Source organism: Scyliorhinus torazame, chromosome 14 (assembly GCF_047496885.1).
Source record: "Scyliorhinus torazame isolate Kashiwa2021f chromosome 14, sScyTor2.1, whole genome shotgun sequence".
Lineage (NCBI taxonomy): Eukaryota > Metazoa > Chordata > Chondrichthyes > Carcharhiniformes > Scyliorhinidae > Scyliorhinus > Scyliorhinus torazame.
Window position 1 is genome coordinate 35,672,880 of NC_092720.1, and position 20,060 is coordinate 35,692,939.

At 43.8% G+C, this 20,060-nt stretch overlaps 1 protein-coding gene across 2 annotated transcripts in view; it reads right to left on the reverse strand.

The window, feature by feature from the left end:
• atp1b3a (ATPase Na+/K+ transporting subunit beta 3a) overlaps window positions 1-20,060 on the reverse strand; it is a 62,449-nt gene that overhangs the window by 10,002 nt on the left and 32,387 nt on the right. For both annotated transcript variants that reach the window (XM_072473925.1, XM_072473924.1), the window contains 3 exons: window positions 8,633-8,740; window positions 8,357-8,550; window positions 8,218-8,274 (listed from right to left, as the gene is read on the reverse strand). In XM_072473925.1, the coding sequence (XP_072330026.1) occupies window positions 8,218-8,274; window positions 8,357-8,550; window positions 8,633-8,740 (359 nt within the window). The remainder of the gene's footprint in view (window positions 1-8,217; window positions 8,275-8,356; window positions 8,551-8,632; window positions 8,741-20,060) is intronic.

A 20,060-nucleotide genomic window follows, 5' to 3' on the forward strand; every position in this document is an offset into this window, starting at 1 on the left:
CTATACAATTGCAACACTTTTCTACTTTTACACTCCAATCCTTTTGCAATAAACGCTAACATTCCATTTGCCTTTTTAATTAAATGCTGTACCTGCATACCAACTTTCTGTGATTCATGAACAAAGACACCCAGATCCCTCTGCCCAGATGCATTTTGAATCTGCTTTCCATTTAAATAATAATTTGCCTTTCTATTTTTTCTGCCAAGTTGAATAACCTCACACTTATCTACATTAAACTCCATCTGCCAAATTTTGGGCCAATCTCCAGGCCATAAGACATAGGAGCAGAATTAGGCCATTTGGCCCATCGACCCTGCTCGGCCATTCAATCATGGTTGATATGTTTCTCAACCCTATTCTCCTGCCTTTTCCCCATAACCCATGATCCCCTTATTAATCAAGAAATTAGCCTATCTATATTGGTCTGTAAAATCTTTATCTACTCTTCACTGCTTGCTTTCCCACCTATTTTAGTATCATCCGCAACTTTGCTATGTTGTTTGCAGATCATTTATATAGATTGTGAACAGTTGAGGTCTGAGGACTGACCCCTACGACACCCCGTTAGTTACCGTTCGCCAGCCAGAGAAGGACCCATTTATCCCGACGCTCTGCTTGCTGTCAGCCAGCCAATCCTTAATCCAATCTAGTACTCCACCCCCAATCCTCTGCGATCTCACCTTCTGGATCAGTCTTTTATACGGCACCTTGTCTAACACCTTCTGGAAGTCTAGATATACAACATGAACAGGTTTCCCCTTATCCACTTTGCTGGTTACGTCCTCAAAGAACTCAAGCAGGTTTGTCAAGCATGACCTACCCTTAATAAAACCATGCTGACAATGGTGGATTGAGTTTTGTCTTTCCAATGTTCAGCCATCTCCTCCTTAAGGATTGATTCCAACAACTTCCCCACCACAGAGCTCAAGCTAACCGGTCTATAGTTTCCTACTTTTTGCCTTTTTGAATAGGGGCGTCACATTAGCGTGTTTCCAATCCACCGGGACCCTTCCAGAATCTAGGGAATTGAAATGAAAATGAAATGAAATGAAATGAAAATCGCTTATTGTCACAAGTAGGCTTCAAATGAAGTTACTGTGAAAAGCCCCTAGTCGCCACATTCCGGCGCCTGTTCGGGGAGGCTGTTATGGGAATGTGGCGACTAGGGGAATTCTGAAATATCATAACCAATGCATCCACTATCTCTGCTGCCACCTCCCTTAATATCCTAGAATGCAGGCCATCATGTCCTGGAGACTTATCTGCCTTTAATCCCATTAGTTTATTCAATACAGTCTTGCTATTGACGGTTATTGAAAAAAGTTCCTCTGCATTAACTGTAGTTTTGGGAAAAGTTTTATTATCCTCTACAACAAACAAAACAAATAAGAGCAGAAGAAAAATTGTACAACATAATAAATAACCAGCACCCCTCCATTTTTTATCCCCTTATCCACCCCCCCTCCGTGTTCCTTATTATTACCTCAACAGTATTGTCCTATAAAAGATTGATATTTACTTTAGTTATTCTCTTCCTCCCAAGTATATATGTTTCTGCTAGTTTCCTTTTGTAGTTCATCTTAGCTCTTTTGATTTATTTTTAGTAGCCTGTTGCTGAACCTTAAAAATTCTCCCAATCTTCAAGCTTACCAGTAGCTTTTGCAGTGTGGTATGCCCCAGTTTTTGCTTTTATGGCCTCCTTGACTTAGCCATGGAACGTTTTTTTCCCTTTTACAATTCTTCTCCTTCTCAGGAATGTACTTTAATTGAGTGGCATTTAATATCTCCCTGAACATCCACCATTGTTCCTCAACTGCTCGACCCTCAATATCTGTACCCTGTCTACTTGGGCCAACTCTTTCCTCAGACCTGTATATTTAATTACTGTTCTTCACAGTTTTGCATTAGCATTCTACAAGACACTATTTCCTCAACTTAAAAGGAAGCAAAGTGTAAGGAAGGCATTTTCCTTTCATTGTAATGTCCAGCTTGTCATAAATAAAAATAGCAAGAAAACTGTAGAGTACCAACTCTGCTCCTTCCCAGAAACATACTACTTATGCTTTCCCCTTTTCCTCACCCACTCCAGCAATGTCAATTATTGGGAGCATAATGGAAATGCTCCACCAAATGGGGACCAGAAGTTCAGACTAACCTGGAACAGATGTACTCCTTAAATAACACTACCATGGCCATTGCTATAAATGTTATTTTCTAGTGTCCAGCAGATTTGGTGGCTCCCGATTTTGTCCAAGCAGCTGTCCTCATTGCAGTAAGAGCAGAGTGTATCAAGGTCACTAGAATGGGTAAGCCGGCTCACACTGCAGTACCAGGTCCAAAACTGCATCTTCCATAACATTCAATTGCTATGAGATCCAGGCCGCTCATAAGGGAAGTCATGGGACTAACTTCTGAGAGGCAAACCTAAAATCTCTCCTCCATTTTTAGTCAGGAAATATGACACATGACAGCGAGAGGTATTTAAAAGACTAGTTGGAGGAAGAGGCTACACGAATGTCCCAATCATCAACGATGAGGGAGCCCAGCACATCGGAGCAAAAGACAAGGATGAAGCATTTGCAAGTGCTGAGCGGACAATCATAATCTTGGCCTTCTATTGATGTCTACAGCGCCACAGATGTTAACTTTCAGCTAATTCAAACTCTATGTGGTATCCAGAAATGGCTGGAGGCACTGGATGCAGCAAAGGCTATGAACCCTGACAATATCCCAACTGTACTGAGCAGTTGTGCCCCAGAACTAGCCACGCTCTTAGTCAAATGGTTCCAGGTCAGATCTACCACTGGTATTTCCCATAAAATGTGGAAAATCGCCCAAGTATGTCCGATCCTTAAAAAGCAGGACAAATCCAAAGGGCCAACTATTACCCGATCAGTGTGAACAAAGAACAAAGAAATGTACAGCACAGGAACAGGCCCTTCGGCCCTCCAAGCCCGTGCCGATCATACTGCCCGACTAAACTACAATCTTCTACACTTCCTGGGTCCGTATCCTTCTATTCCCATCCTATTCATATATTTGTCAAGATGCCCCTTAAATGTCCCTATCGTCCCTGCTTCCACTACCTCCTCCGGTAGCGAGTTCCAGGTACCCACTACCCTCTGCGTAAAAAAACTTGCCTCGTACATCTACTCTAAACCTTGCCCCTCTCACCTTAAACCTATGCCCCCTAGTAATTGACCCCTCTACCCTGGGGAAAAGCCTCTGACTATCCACTCTGTCTATGCCCCTCATAATTTTGTATACCTCTATCAGGTCGCCCCTCAACCTCCTTCGTTCCAGTGAGAACAAACCAAGTTTATTCAATCACTCCTCATAGCTTATGCCCTCCATACCAGGCAACATTCTGGTAAATCTCTTCTGCACCCTCTCTAAAGCCTCCACATCCTTCTGGTAGTGTGGCGACCAGAATTGAACACTATACTCCAAGTGTGGCCTAACTAAGGTTCTATACAGCTGCAACATGACTTGCCAATTCTTATACTCAATGCCCCGGCCAATGAAGGCAAGCATGCCGTATGCCTTCTTGACTACCTTCTCCACCTGTGTTGCCCCTTTCAATGACCTGTGCACCTGTACTCCTAGATCTCTTTGACTTTCAATACTCTTGAGGGTTCTACCATTCACTGTATATTCCCTACCTGCATTAGACCTTCCAAAATGCATTACCTCACATTTGTCCGGATTAAACTCCATCTGCCATCTCTCCACCCAAGTCTCCAGACAATCTAAATCCTGCTGTATCCTCAGACAGTCCTCATCGCTATCCGCAATTCCACCAACCTTTGTGTCGTCTGCAAACTTACTAATCAGACCAGTTACATTTTCCTCTAAATCATTTATATATAATACAAAGAGCAAAGGTCCCAGCACTGATCCCTGTGGAACACCACTGGTCACAGCCGTCCAATTAGAAAAGCATCCCTCCATTGCTACCCTCTGCCTTCTATGGCCTAGCCAGTTCTGTATCCACCTTGCCAGTTCACCCCTGATCCCGTGTGACTTCACCTTTTGTACTAGTCTACCATGAGGGACCTTGTCAAAGGCCTTACTGAAGTCCATATAGACAACATCTACTGCCCTACCTGCATCAATCATCTTAGTGACCTCCTCGAAAAACTCTATCAAGTTAGTGAGACACGACCTCCCCTTCACAAAACCGTGCTGCCTCTCACTAATACGTCCATTTGCTTCCAAATGGGAGTAGATCCTGTCTCGAAGAATTCTCTCCAGTAATTTCCCTACCACTGAAGTAAGGCTCACCGGCCTGTAGTTCCCGGGATTATCCTTGCTACCCTTCTTAAACAGAGGAACAACATTGGCTATTCTCCAGTCCTCCGGGACATCCCCTGAAGACAGCGAGGATCCAAAGATTTCTGTCAAGGCCTCAGCAATTTCCTCTCCAGCCTCCTTCAGTATTCTGGGGTAGATCCCATCAGGCCCTGGGGACTTATCGACCTTAATATTTTTTAAGACACCCAACACCTCATCTTTTTGGATCACAATGTGACCCAGGCTATCTACACCCCCTTCTCCAGACTCAACATCTACCAATTCCTTCTCTTTGGTGAATCACGAGGAAGGTTATGGAAGGGATTGTCGACCGTGCTAACAAATGGCACTTACTCAGCGATAACCTGTTCACTGACACTCAGGCTGGGTTCCACCGGAGGCAGACCACAGTAAAGTTTTGTCCAAACATGGACAAAAGTCAAAAGAGTTGAATTCCACATGTGAGGTGACATCAAGGCAGCATTTGTCTGACTGTTGCAATAAGGAACCCTATCAAATTTGGAGTCAGTGGGTATTGGGGAAAACTCTGCACTGGTTGGAGTCATATCTAGTACAAAGGAAGATGGGTGCATTGTTGGAGGTCAATCATCTCAGTCTCAGAACTTCACTGCAGGAGTTCCTCAGGATAGTGTGCTAGGTCAAATGTAACAAAACCTGGACATGATTCAGGATTGGTCTGATAAGTGACAAATTTTGTGCCAGTCAATGACCATCTCCAACAAGACATAATCTAACCATCTCGCCTTGACATACCAATACATTACCATTGCTGAATTCCCCATCATAAACATCCGAGGAATAACCAGTGCTGGATTAATACTGCTGATGACTAGGCTAAATCTCTCGGGACATGGGTTGAAATCCAAAGTAGCTGGTAGAATCTAAATTCAATTAATAAAATCTGGAATTGAAAGCTTGTCTCCGTAATGGTGACCATGAAACTATTGTTGTAAAAATCCATTTAGTTCACTAATGTCCTTTAGAGAAGGAAACCTTCCTTACCTGGTCTGGCTGACTCCAGACTCGAAATAATGTTGTTGACTTGTAACTGTCCTATAAAATAACACTCAGTTCAAGGAAAATTAGGGATGGGCAACAAATGCTGACCTTGCTAACGATGCCCACATCCGGTGCAAGAATTAAGTTCAGTGAGAGCAGTGTGTGCCATCTACATGATGCACTGCAGCAACTCAACAAGCCTCCTTTAACAACAGCTTCCAAACCTGTGACCTCAAAGTCAAAGCCATCAAAAAGACAGAATAAGACACCACCACCTGCAAGGTCCTGCCCAAGTCACACACCATCATGACTTGAAACTATATTGCTGTTCTTTTATTGTCACTGGGTCAAAAACATGTAATTCCCTTTGTAACAGCACTGTTAATGTACCTACATGGCAGTTCAAGAAGGCGATTCCCCACCACCAAGGCCACTTAATCAAGGGTGAGATGTCCGTCTCGCGACAATGAGGAAACATCACCAATGAGCCAATTATCACAAATTATCCCCAAGACCACGAGAATTTAGCGGTGGTTAAGGGATTGAATGAGAATCACATGGCTTTCCTGCACCTCCAGAACGTCACCCAGCAACCCCTTTCAGGTGATGCAGCAGCCTACCACATTGTCAAGCATGCTCAATCTAGCGACGCAGCTATGGAAAGGGGTGGAGCTGAAAGCCGCTCCCTGCCCTTGCCTCCAACCCTTCCACCTCCTCCCTCCTGTGACCCCCAAGACTGCTCTTAACTCACCAGAGTCCAGGGATCCAGTGACAGTCCCTCGTGAGGTCCTTGGAGCACTAACAGCAGCAGCCACCACTCCCATTGGTGCTGCTGACATTGGCAAGCTGCCAACCTATGACTGGCTGGCAGTTGTAAGAGGTGGGATTTCTGCCAGCAGGTTTCTATACCTTGGGGATGGCCCAACGCTGGCCGGTTAAGTGCCCGAGAGGCACTCAATTAGGTTAGGTCACCCCCACGGAGGTGACGCAGGTTTTACACCAGTTCTTCAACCAGTGGGCAGGCCAAACATGGAGAAAGATTCCACCCACTCGGTTTCTCTCTTCACAAATGTTGCCTGACCCACTGAGTATTTCCAATGTTTTTTGTTTTTGTTATTAGATGACAACTAAGTTCTGAGCACTTCCCCACCTGGAGGGAAACGGGTAGAAATAACACTTCCTCCTATATCATCTTCTACCCATCATCCCCCAACTACAACAACAGCTGAATCGCACAACGTCAATGGCCAAGAGTGACATAAACAAGGTATTTTTGTTGGGGTAGGAGCTGAATGAAGTAGGAGAAGAAACAAAACGATATAGTCAACCCATGCAGGAATAAAAAAACATTTTCACTTGGAAAACTAAACATTTGATTAATTCAATGGTGAGACAGAATTTCCCTCAGTAATTAATCTCTCATGATAGTCATTATTGGTGGAGATGGGAGGATGGTTTATCTCTCCCCTTGTCTCCCGCGTTATTTCTTCGCATTTATTGGTTTTCCACTGTCATTTGCTAATGCCTGATACACTTGTCATCTCCAGCATAAGCTGGAGTGAGTGATTCTCCCTCTTTATGCAAGCCATTCCTCTATTCGCTCTCCTTTCCTACACGTCTCCTACTCGGTTTGCCCCTCATATGCTCACTTTCAATAGACTTTAACTAACCTTTCGCGGGCTTCTGATATCTTGTTTGCCTCTGCACCTCTCCCACTTTCATTTTACTCTCACCTGTCACGGAGATCTGGAGGCAGACTCGGAGCTCCAAGTCTTTGGAGCCACATGAAGGATCTTGACTCTTTGGTAGTGGAACCGGAGGCACATCATGCGTGTGATGAGTAAGCAGGTCAGGGGCGGAGGATGGGAGCTGGTACTTGGGAATCAAGCTTGGGCTCAAAGAGGATTTGGGAAGCTGGGACTCAACTACAGAGCAATAGTTTGACCAGGAGTACAGGGATTGATAACCACATAAGCAACATTGCATTAATGGTCAAATAGTTAGGATAGATTAAGCAGATCTGCAGGATATAATGCACGACTATAGAAAAGAAAAATCTTTACATATTAATCCTGAATATATATTTTCCATTATATAAACACTCAAATATGAAATTATAATACCCAATTATAATTGTATAAATAACTAAGATTTCAGTTTATAAATATCTGATGGATGAAAGACTTTTTAATAAATTGTCTGACAAAATAATCAATAGAATTTTAAATCATACATAAATTAGCAATAAATTAGAATTCCAATGAAATCAATATACACACAGCCAGTAATGAATATTGCAAACACAGACTACTTCAGTACTGAGAGGAAGACTGCAGTGAAAAAGCCGCATCTGGTCTTGGACAATGCATAAACTGAACAGTCTTTGGCTTATGCACATGCTCGGAGGGGAAAGGAGCTTTGGGGGTCAGGCAAATCGGAAAGGTGGATGATAAATTATAAAGTGAAAGCCAGAAATTAGGAAATGGGCTTAAACCTATATAATGAGAAGTATGGGTATAGAGCAAAGTATGCTGGAAAAATATAGGAGACGGACAAGCTTATGGTATATTCTCAGTAACGAGGGTAACAATTCCTCTTGAACCCACTGCTACCTTATCTGAGCTGTGGTATATTGTTGCTTGATTAGGTTTGGTGGACTAGGGTTTGAAACTTTGAAGTTTAAAATCTGGAAGTGCCTTTCCCACATTTGTCTCAATTTGAGAGGCGAGGAGGGGTTGACGTAAAGACAAGGTGGTGGCAAGGAAAGCGACCCACCTCATGCCTCTCCAATCAGTTAATTGCTCATCACTGCAATTAAGGAGTCATAAAAAGAATCATCGACAACTGAAGATATTTTTAATGTACAAAAATCCCAACAGAGGAATATGGTTTATAACTAACCTTGGATGCACAGTTTATGATAGGATTGTTCCCCGCACCTGCCTCAAATCCAATTATCTAGAAAATAATTGCAAGTTTTAGTTTCAAAGCCAAACAATTAGGAATATTTTCAAGCAGATATTTCTTAAGGAATACTTACTCTATTCATTTTAACAAGGACACAAGGCGTTCCTTCATTATAGCCGAAACTGCTATTGTTTGCTCCAGAACAGTCACCAAGCATCGTCCGATTAAACTGACATGCCTTTTTTATCAATATATTGGTAGGCTGTCTGAGGTAGTCTCCAGGGTGACAAAGAATATTTTTTCGTGCTTGTATCAAGTCATCATAAGCTATTTTTAAAAAAGTATTTCAACAAGAATGAATTAAGTGCACAAGAAATTCTAACAAGTATTCAAATTGATCAATACTTACGTTTTAGAAAACCATCAAGGGCTGTCACGTATTTTTCATAAGACTTGGCATCAGATTTGTTAAATACAATTTCCAGGGGAGAACCTACTTTTGGTCTAATCATAAGGCCTACAAATAAAAGGAAACAAATTGGAATTATTATATCTAATTGTCAATTAAAGAACGTGTTAATGTTTAAAATATCCAGGTACATTCCTTTCTTCCATTCTAGACATACTTTTGATCTCTATTGTATCAAAAATCCTTACGGTTTAGCAAAAAGATTCACTGGCCCAGGTTTTGCAGAAGTAACGTCGGTGAAACTGCCAACATATACCACCATTATACCTTTGGAATTGACAGCAACTTCTGTAGTCCGTACATGCTCACTTAAAAGATGCTAAAGTTGCTGACAGTAATTCTACATTTTTCCATCATCACCTCTGGTGTGCATTCAAATACAAAATTAATTGAAACGATGAAAACTTGCACTTTTACACTACAAGTCTCATTGTACAAACTCTTAAATGTTTTTTTTTTTTTAAATGACATACTAAGTTCATAATTACTGCTGAATACCTTCACTGGTCCTCATAGACTAACTATAGTTGTGAAATGTCCATTTCAACATGATTTTTTAAATTCATATTTTTAAAAAAATGTATAATATTTCAGCATCGGACTTAATCTAATCTGTGTATCACATTCACTGATGTCACTCTCTGTAAAATGTTTGATTAACATTTATTAAAAAATCAATGCATTCTTCCTGGTTTGCTCTCTATGAGCATAATTCAAAGTGATTGGCTGTTTACCGTTTATGATGTCATCACTGTTGCCAGTTGCCTGCCTCCCATTGACTTGAGGCCAGATTCAAACTAACATGGAGAAAGGAGAAATCCACCCTACAGAGATCAATAGATCTTAGTGAGCAGCTTTCATAGAGGTCGGTGGTGAGTGCCGTCACTTTGCCGCTCACTGTGAAATACTATAATTGTCTGCTACATTTAATGGACAACATCCTGCTTTGTAAACCCAGTGGTACGTGTATATTTTGCAAAATATGTGGATTAATATGGCGAAAATGATCATTTCACAGTTTCAATTCAGGTTACCTTCCCCAAAGCCTGCTAACTGATCAGGCATTGGCTATTTTCTTCTTCAACAAAATATTGGATAACAATACAAGCTCAGAAACAATCCAATGCACTTTTTGAGTACACAGGGTCACTCAACAAGTGACGATTGACAATCTTCACATGAATTATGAGATTTTAAACAGTTGAATGTGTTTTAGAAATTATATATAGATGTGTGGCTGCATATTAAATACACTAAAACAAAGGTCTTAGCCATACCGGGTCAGATAGAGAGGTGCTGCAATCAATGTCACCACTAAGCTATACAGTCGCACAGCAACCTGAAATTGCCCGCAGAGGCACACGCTAGTCAACCCCTTTAAGTTACTGTGTGAATGCAGCCACGAAAAGGGCAGATGCACCACAAGAGGATACACTAGATGCCAGAACAGAGCTTTTTATATGAAGTCAGTATGTGAAAAAATGAGAAAGGCCACAAACAGCATACAATTAACATTTCATCAACTCAACATTGAATTAGGGAACCAGGTTCCACAGGTGGAGAAATACTGTAGGCGAGGAATTAAAATTGTTGGATGCATTATGAAAATCGAACTGAGGACTGGTGATGGCATTCTGTATCGCCTAGATGGAAATACCTATGTAAATCTACCATATGGCATCTCCTCTCAACTGTGAAACTTCAAGAATTGATAAAACCTCAGCAAACAAATTTGCAGAGACATGTGAAAACCAGACTAATCTGGAACATGAATGAGAACAGAGGCTGCTGCAAGTCCTATCCTCAGTCCAGATTGAGAACAGTCCAATGAAGTAGGTTTTTTGATTCTGCTTGCTTAATACACACGCCAAAGCTGCAATTTTAATGGCAAACAGCTCCAGTTACAAGAACATATCGGCTTAAATGCTTGACAGTTTATTTAGTACTAAACCCAAGTCTGGACTACTTGGAGCGATAAAGGGTTGTACCTCTTCTCATGCAGAACACTAGGACTTTATCTAACTTGTCAGAGGTTGGTTGGTTGAAATGGCAGCCACAATGGACTCTGAAAATTTATGCCACATTACTCTCATTCAACTTGAAGCCGTTTTCCTGTCATTAGTGGATGAAGTGCTTCCAATGGCTTTTTCCACTTTTAATCTGAACTTTTCGGCGGGAATTCAGCTGTTGGAGTGGGCGGAGCTACAGAGTCGAGCGGTCAGTATTTAAAGTAGCTGCTTAAACAGTGGCCACAGGCTCTTTGGGGATAAATTTGAAGAGTGACATCACAGCAAAGCAGTGACCTGATTGGCTGGTAAGAAAAGTGCTCCAATTAGCAGTAGCTGGGAGAAATTTAACTCTTAGTGTGTTGGTAAGTATTGTAATTGGTAAGTAAAATCTTTATTCCTTTCACTTATTCATTATTTGATATATTTGTAATCAGTTAAGGTAAAGTGTAAAAATGGCAGGAGATCCCAGACCCGTGTTATGCTCCTCGTGCTCAATGTGTGAGTTCAGGGACACAGCCGATGCCCCTGACTCCTTCATGCGTGGGAAGTGTGTCCAGCTGCAGCTCCTGTTAGACCGCATGACGGCTCTGGAGCTGCGGATGGACTCATTTTGGAGCATCCGTGATGCTGAGGAGGTTGTGGATAGCACGTTCAGTGAGTTGGTCACACCGCAGATTAGGATTGGTGAGGGAGACAGGGAATGGGTGACCAAAAGGCAGAGATAAAAGCAGGAAGGCAGTGCAGGTTTCCCCTGAGGTCATCTCCCTCCAAAACAGGGATACCATTTTGGATACTGTTGGGGGAGATGACTCACCAGGGGAAGGCAGTAGTAACCAGGCTCATGGCACCGTGGCAGGCTCTGCTGCACAGAAGGGTGGGAAAAAGCCTGGCAAGGCTATAGTCATAGGGGATTCAATCGTAAGGGGAGTAGACAGGCGTTTCTTTGGTCGAAAACGAGACTCCCGAATGGTATGTTGCCTCCCGGGTGCACGGGTCAGGGATGTCTCAGATCGGCTGCAGGATATACTGAAGGGGGAGGGTGAACAGCCAGTTGTCGTGGTGCATGTAGGCACCAACGATATAGGTAAAAAACGGGATGAGGTCCTACAATCAGAATTTAAGGAGTTAAGAGATAAGTTAAAAAGTAGGACCTCAAAGTAATCTCAGGATTGCTACTAGTGCCACGAGACAGTCAGAGTAGAAATTCAAGAATAGTCAGAATGAATACGTGGCTTGAGAGATGGTGCAGGAGGGAGAGGTTCAGATTTTTGGGACATTGGAACCGGTTCTGGGGGCGGTGGGACCATTACAAATCGGATGGTCTATACCTGGGCAGGACTGGAACCAATGTCCTAGGGGGTGCTTTTGATAACACTGTTGGGGGAGGTTTTAAACTAATGTGGCAGGGGGATGGAAACCAGATTAGGAAGTTAGAGGTCAGTAACGAGGCAGCAACTAAAGCCAGTAAGGTACTAGATAATAAACTCATTGTGACTAAGGGGAAGAGTAGACAGGGAAGAAATAATGAACGCAAAGGGACAGGTGGTCTGAGGTGCATTTGTTTTAATGCGAGAAGTGTAGCAGGTAAGGCAGATGAATTTAGGGCTTGGATTAGTACCTGGGAATATGATGTTATTGATATTACTGAGACTTGGTTGAGGGAAGGGCAAGATTGGCAACTAAATATCACAGGGTATAGATGCTTTAGGAGGGATAGAGAGGGAGGTAAAAGAGATGGAGGAGTTGCATTATTCGAGCACCGAGGTAATATGGGTAGAGCTCAGAATTAGGAAGGGTGCAGTAACATTGTTGGGACTTTACTACAGGCCTCCCAAAAGCGAGCATGAAGAAGAGGTACAAATGTGCAGACAGATTATAGAAAAATGTAGGAGCAATAGGGTGGCCGTAATGGGAGATTTTAACCTATCCAACATTGAATGGGACTCGTGTAGTGTTGGAGGCGTAGATGGAGCAGAATTTGTAAACAGCATCCAGGAGAGTTTTTTTTAGAGCAGTATGTAAATAGTCCAACTCGGGAAGGGGCCATACTGGACCTGGTATTGGGGAATGATTCCGGCCAGGTGGTTGAAGTTTCAGTCGGTGATTACTTTGGGAATAGCGATCACAATTCCGTAAGTTTTAGAATACTCATGGACAAAGACGAGAGTGGTCCTAAAGGAAGAGTGCTAAATTGGGGAAAGGCCAAGTATAACAAAATTCGGCAGGAGCTAGGGAATGTGGATTGGGAGCAGCTGTTTAAGGGTAAATCCACATTTGAAATGTGGGAGTCTTTTAAGGAAAGGTTGATTAGAGTGCAGGACAGAAATGTCCCTGTGTAAATGAGGGATAGAAATGGCAAGATTAGGGAACCATGGATGACGGGTGGAATTGTGAGACTAGCTAAGATGAAAAAGGAAGCATACATAAGATCTAGGTGACTTAAAACTGATGAAGCTTTGGAGGAATATCGGGAAAGTAGGTTAAATCTCAAACGCGCAATAAAGAGGGCTAAAAGGGGTCATGAAATATCTTTGGCTAACAGGGTTAAGGAAAATCCCAAAGTCTTTTATTCGTATATAAGGAGCAAGAGGGTAACTAGAGAAAGGATTGGCCCACTCAAAGACAAAAGAGGGAATTTATGCGTGGAGTCAGAGGAAATGGGTGAGATTCTTAATGAGTACTTTGCATCGGTATTCACCAAGGAGAGGGACATGACGGATGTTGAGGTTAGGGATGGATGTTTAATTACTCTAGGTCAAATCAGCATAAGGAGGGGGAAGTTTTGGTATTCTAAAAGGCATTAAGGTGGACAAGTCCCCAGGTTCGGATGGGATCTATCCCAGGTTACTGAGGGAAGCGAGGGACGAAATAGCTGGGGCCTGAACAGATATCTTTGCAGCATCCTTGAGCACGGGGGAGGTCCCGGAAGACTGGAGAATTGCTAATGTTGTCCCTTTGTTTTAAGAAAGGTACAGGGATAATCCAGGGAATTATAGACCTGTGAGCTTGACGTCAGTGGTAGGCAAACTGTTGGAGAAGACACTGAGGGATAGGATTTGGAAGAAAATAGACTTATCAGTGATAGGCAGCATGGTTTTGTGCAGGGAAGGTCATGTCTTACAAACCTAATAGAATTCTTTGAGGAAGTGACAAAGTTAATTGATGAGGGAAGGGCTGTAGATGTCATATAAATGGACTTCAGTAAGGCATTTGATAAAGTTTCCCATGGCAGGTTGATGGAAAAAGTGAAGTTGCATGGGGTTCAGGGTGTACTAGCTCGATGGATAAAGAACTGGCTGGGCAACAGGAGACAGAGAGTAGTGGTGGAAGGGAGTGTCTCAAAATGGAGAAAGGTGACTAGTGGTGTTCCACAGGGATCCGTGCTCGGACCACTGTTGTTTGCGATATACCTAAATGATCTGGACGAAGGTATAGGTGGTCTGATTAGCAAGTTTGCAGATGATACCAAGATTGGCAGATAGCGAGGGGACTGTCAGAGAATACAGCAAAATATAGATAGATTGCAGAGTTGGGCAAAGAAATGGCAGATGGAGTTCAATCCAGGCAAATGTGAGGTGATGCATTTTGGAAGGTCCAATTCAAGAGTGGACTATCCGGTCAATGGAAGAGTCCTGGGAAAAATTGATGTACAGAGATCTGGGAGTTCAGGTCCATTGTATCCTGAAGGTGGTAACGCAGGTCGATAGAGTGGTCAAGAAGGCATACAGCATGCTTGCCTTCATCAGACGGGGTATGAGTACAAGAGTCGGCAGTTCATGTTACAGTCGTATAGGACTTTGGTTAGGCCACATTTGGAATACTGCATGCAGTTCTGGTCGCCACATTACCAGAAGGATGTGGATGCTTTAGAGAGGGTGCAGAGGAGGTTCACCAGGATGTTGCCTGGTATGGAGGGTGCTAGCTATGAAGAAAGGTCGAGTAGATTAGGATTGTTTTCGTTGGAAAGACGGAGGTTGAGGGGGGACCTGATTGAGGTCTACAAAATTATGAGAGGTATGGACAGGGTGGATAACAACAAGCTTTTTCCAAGAGTGGGGGTGTCAATTACAAGGGGTCACGATTTCAAGGTGAGAGGGGGAAGGTTTAAGGGAGATGTGCGTGGAAAGTTTTTTTTACGCAGCGGGTGGTGAGTGTTTGGAACGCTTTGCCAGAGGAGGTGGTAGAGGCGGGCACGATAGCATCATTTAAGACGCATCTAGACAGATATATGAACGGGCGGGTAACAGAGGGAAGTAGATCCTTGGAAAATAGGCGACAGGTTTAGATAAAGGGATCTGGATCGGCACAGGCTGGGAGGGCCAAATTTTCTTTGTTCTTTGCTTTATCTCCCTGAAGGATAATCAAGCTCACACTGACTCCTGGAATAGTATTTCTCAGAGTCATCCTGTCAAATCACTCATGCTCGAAACATCTGACCTTCTACCAAGGACTAGGCACATGATCCCAGTATTCAGGACTAGCCAATCTAAGTACACATCAAATTCTTCTTGCATGAACAAAAGCTGCTACTGTGACCATCAAGAAGCAGTGGGCAAGGAGACTAGGTCAACATCAGATCAGGTGACGAGACAATTTGAAGGTCAACTGGACAATATGTTAAACTTCTCCTTCTGAATTAAGGCATTGGGGGGAATTTTCTGGCCATCCTCGGCAGCAGGAAACTTCCAGTCTCGCCAACGGCGATCCCCAGCCACGGGTTTCTTGGTGGCGTGGGGTGGATTCAATGGGAAATCCCATTGACAGCAGCAGGACCAGAAGATACCACCACCTCTGCCATGGAGAGGGGGGGGGGGGGGGGGGGCGGGGGGGGGGGGGGAGAAGAGCTGGGAATATCCCCTCATTAAGTGCAGAGATTCAAGATCCTTCCACACTGTAGGGATTCTACAGATTCTAAGATAGACAAAATACCATACACTTTCAGGACTACAAAATAATGCAATAGAATTCCAGTTTCTTGCTCTGGAGTGATCCCTTTAATAGCTCTAGTCACTAACAACTTGTTTACAGAAGTGTTCATAAACCTATGGAAAAAGCCAAGAATTTGGGATAGTCCTTAAAATGGAAAGTAAAGACCTTTCTCAGTCTTCCAAACCTGCGATCCCTACCAAATAAAAGAACAATGTCAGCAGATGCATGGGAACATCATCCTGAGGTTCTCCTCCAAGGGCAGCACAGTAGCATAGTGGTTAGCACAGTTGCTCCACAGCTCCAGGGTCCCAGGTTCGATCCCAGCTGGGTCACTGTCTGTGCGGGGTCTGCACGCTCTCCCAGTGTCTGCGTGGGCTTCCTCCAGGTGCTCTGGTTTCTTCCCACAGTCCAAAGATGTGCGAGTTAGGTGGATTGGCCATGCTAAATTGCCCTTAGTATCCCAAAAAGATTAAGTGGGGGATACTGTGTTACAGGGATAGTGTAGATACGTGGGCTTGAGTAGGGTGCTCTTTGTAAGGGCCGGTGCAGACTCGATGGGCCAAATGGCCTCCTTCTGCACTGTCAATGCTATGGTCTATGGACCGTGACTTGGAATTATATCAATGTGCCCTCACTGTCACGGATCGAAATCCTGGAGCTGCCTCCCTAACAGCATTATGGATGTATCTACACCTGATGTTATCTACACCTGAGGTGGAGATGTCGGTGTTGGACTGGGATGAGCACAGTAAGAAGACTTACAACACCAGGTTACAGTCCAACAAGTTTGTTTTGAATCACTAGCTTTCGGAGTACAGCTCCTTCCTCAGGTGAAGGAAGGAAATCACTTAGGAAGGAGCTGTGCTTGGAAAGCTAGTGATTCAAAACAAACCTGTTGGACTTTAACCTGGTGTTGTAAGACTTCTTACTGTATCTACACCTGATTGAGGTTCAAGGAGGCAACTTGCCTCCACTTTCTCAAAGGCAGTTAGGAATGGGATTAAATGCTGGTCTTTCAGCATTGCTCAAATGCAGCAAATGAATGAATAAAAATAAGTCTCCATCATCTAATCCTCTACAGAAACAATTGTCCAATTGCAACAGAAGTAAATTACATAAACACTTAAGAAATAAGAGCTGGAGTAGGTCAAAACAGCCCCTTCAGCATCATTTGCCATCCGGTAAGATCATGAGCGATCTTCAACCTCAACTTCACTTTTCCACCCAATCCTCATAGCCTTCCTATATTTAAAAAATCTATCCATCCCAGCCTTTAATATTCTCAACAACTGAGCATCTACAACATTCTCACCTCAGTCCTAATGATCATCCCCTTATCCTGAGACTGTGCCCCTTCGTTCTAGACCACCCAGCCAGCAGAAACAGCTGCTCAGCATCGCCCCTCTCAGTACTTTATGTGTCTCATTAACACCACCTCTCATAAGAACAGGGAACAGGAGTAGGCCATCTGGCCCCTCGAGCCTGCTCTGCCATTTAATGAGATCATGGCTGATCTTTGTGGACTCAGCTCCACTCTCCTGCCCGTACACCATATCCCCGAATCCCTTTATTCTTTAGAAAGGCATCTATCTTTTTCTTAAAAACGTTTAAAGAAGGAGCCTCAACTGCTTCACTGGGCAAGGAATTCCAGAGATTCACAACCCTTTGGGTGAAGAAGTTCCTCCTACACTCCGTCCTAAATCTACCTCCCTTATTTTGAGGCTATGCCCCCTAGTTCTGCTTTCCCCGACCAGTGGAAACAACCTGCCCGCATCTATCCTATCTATTCCCTTCATAATTTTATATGTCTCAATAAGATCCCCCCGCATCCTTCTAAACTCCAATGAGTACAGTCCCAGTCTACTCAACCTCTCGTCATAATCTAATCCCCTCAACTCTGGGATCAACCTAGTGAATCTCCTCTGCACTCCCTCCAGTGCCAATATGTCCTTTCTCAGGTAAGGAGACCAAAACTGAACACAATACTCCAGATGCGGCCTCACCAACACCCTATACAATTGCAGCATAACCTCACTAGTCTTGAACTCCATCCCTCTAGCAATGAAAGACAAAACTCGATTAGCCTTCTTAATCACCTGTTGCACCTGCACACCAACTTTTTGCGACTCATGCACCAGCACACCCAGGTCCCTCTGTACAGCAGCATGTTTTAACATCTTACCGTTTAAATAATAATCCATTCTGCTGTTATTCCTCCCAAAATGGATAGCCTCACACTTGGCAACATTGAATTCCATCTGCCAGACCCTAGCCCATCCTTCTAAACTCCAGAGAATGCAGGCCCATTCTACTCATAGGACCACCCCAGGAATCAATCTAATAGCATTCGTTTTACCCTATCTAAGGCAAGTATATCACTCCTGAGGTACAGAGACCAGAACTGTACACAGTACTTCAGGTGGGGGTCTCACTAAAGTCTTGTGCAATACAGCAAGCGTTCCTTACTGCAACACGCTTGCAATAAAGGCCAACCTACCATTTGCCCTTCCGAACTGCTTGCTCTAACTACATGTTAACATTCTGTTTTTCATGTACACAGGACACCCACATATGTGTTAAGAATATTGGAAGTGGTGCCAGGGAAGTTCCTGGAGTTTGCACTGTGCCACCAGCTGCTCCCATGGCTGCCCACATGCTGGGCACATGATGTTCAGGCAAGGCATCCCGGGCATGTACCAGAAGCTTCAGAAGGAACAGTATCCTGATGTCATACAGCCCTCCTGACTGATGCAATGTCAGAAAGCCTAATTTGTACATCACTTGGATTTGGCTGGGACTATTAATAATAATCTTTATTAGTGTCACAAGTAGGCTTACATTAACACTGCAATGAAGTTACTGTGAAAATCCCATAGTTGCCACAATCCTGCACCTGTTCAGGTACACGGAGAGGGAATTTAGAATGTCCACGTCTTTCGGGACTCGAAACCAGAGCACCCGGAGGAAACCCACACAGACATGGGAGAATGTTCAGACTCCGCACAGACAGTGACCCTGGTGCTGTAAAGCAACAGTGCTAACCATTGTGCTACCGTGCCACCCGATTGCTGCATGCTCAAAGGGAGGACACAGGTTTTGGTGACCTGTCCACATTAAGGATGCAACATATATGGGGGCTATTGTGGCAGTAATGGAGATAAAGTAATGGAGCCATTTCATCAGCATTGGGCTGTTGCTCCCTCTCGTCCTCCTGAGGCTGTGGCTGGGCTGGCACCAGTTTGAGATGTTTGAAAGCATAAATCACAAGAGGAATTCTGGTGCGATAGAAGGGGTCTTGGATTGGAAAGCAAGAGGTCCACGGTCATACCATCTTGCTAGACAGCAGAATGATGGTGGGTTGGGAACTAAGAAGAGGCATGTGCCACTTTGTCCCACAGGAGAGTGTGCAGAATGTCAGTGAGAGGCCATAGTTTTAGGCTAAGGGGTGTCAGATTTAAAACAGAAATGAGGAGGAATTACTCTGCTCAAAGGGTTGTGAATCTGTGAAATTCTTTAACCTTGAGTGCAGTGGACGCTGGAACAACAAATTCAAGGAGGAGTTCGATAGTTTTTGATTAGTTGAAAAGTTATTAGAGTGGACAGGAAAGTGGAGATCAGGCCGAGATGAGATCATCTCATCTCATCATCGTATTGAATGGTGGAGCAGGCTCGACGGGATGAATGGCCAACTCCTGCTCCTAGTTCTTATGATTGTCGAGCACTGTGTTTGGATAATGTGTCTGTCAATGCTGGAAGGATTTGGAGGCAGCAAATTGTAAATGTGAGGCTTTCAGGATTGCTTGTACCTCCAGCCTCGATTTTAGATCTCTTATTGCTCCTTCAAGAGAAGACATTTCATCCATGGTTTTGGTTAAATTCTTCTCTATTTCCTCTATTATTTTATTGCTTTTTCTCTCCAACTCTGCTTTCAGCAGCTCCTCCTTCTCAACCAGGAACTTGGGCATCTTTTCAAATTCACTGTTGATTTCATTTCTCTGTCTGTCAACTTCAGCCTTCATGTGTAAAATCCCATCCTGTTGTTCTCTTTCACTGTGGAGACTGAGGTCCATTTGCTTCTGCAGAGTTTCCAATGATGTTTCGAACTTGTTCTTGTATAGCTGGGCTGCCTCCTTTATTGGGATCACCCTGTGCGTCTTATGTGCGCTGAACATCCCACACACCAGACAGATCGCTTTGTGTTCATCTTCACAGAAGTGTTTCAGCTTCTCCTCGTGTTCCTGACAGTAAAACCCCTCCTGTGGCTGTGTCACCTTCACCTTCTGCTCTCTGAACTTCTCCATGATGTTAATCAGGGTCCGAGCGGGCCTGACGTTCCTCTGGGTGAAGACCTGTCGACACTGGGGGCAGGAAACATCGCCCGGGACCTTCTGCCAACTCTGAGAGATGCAGGAGCTGCAGAAATGATGTCC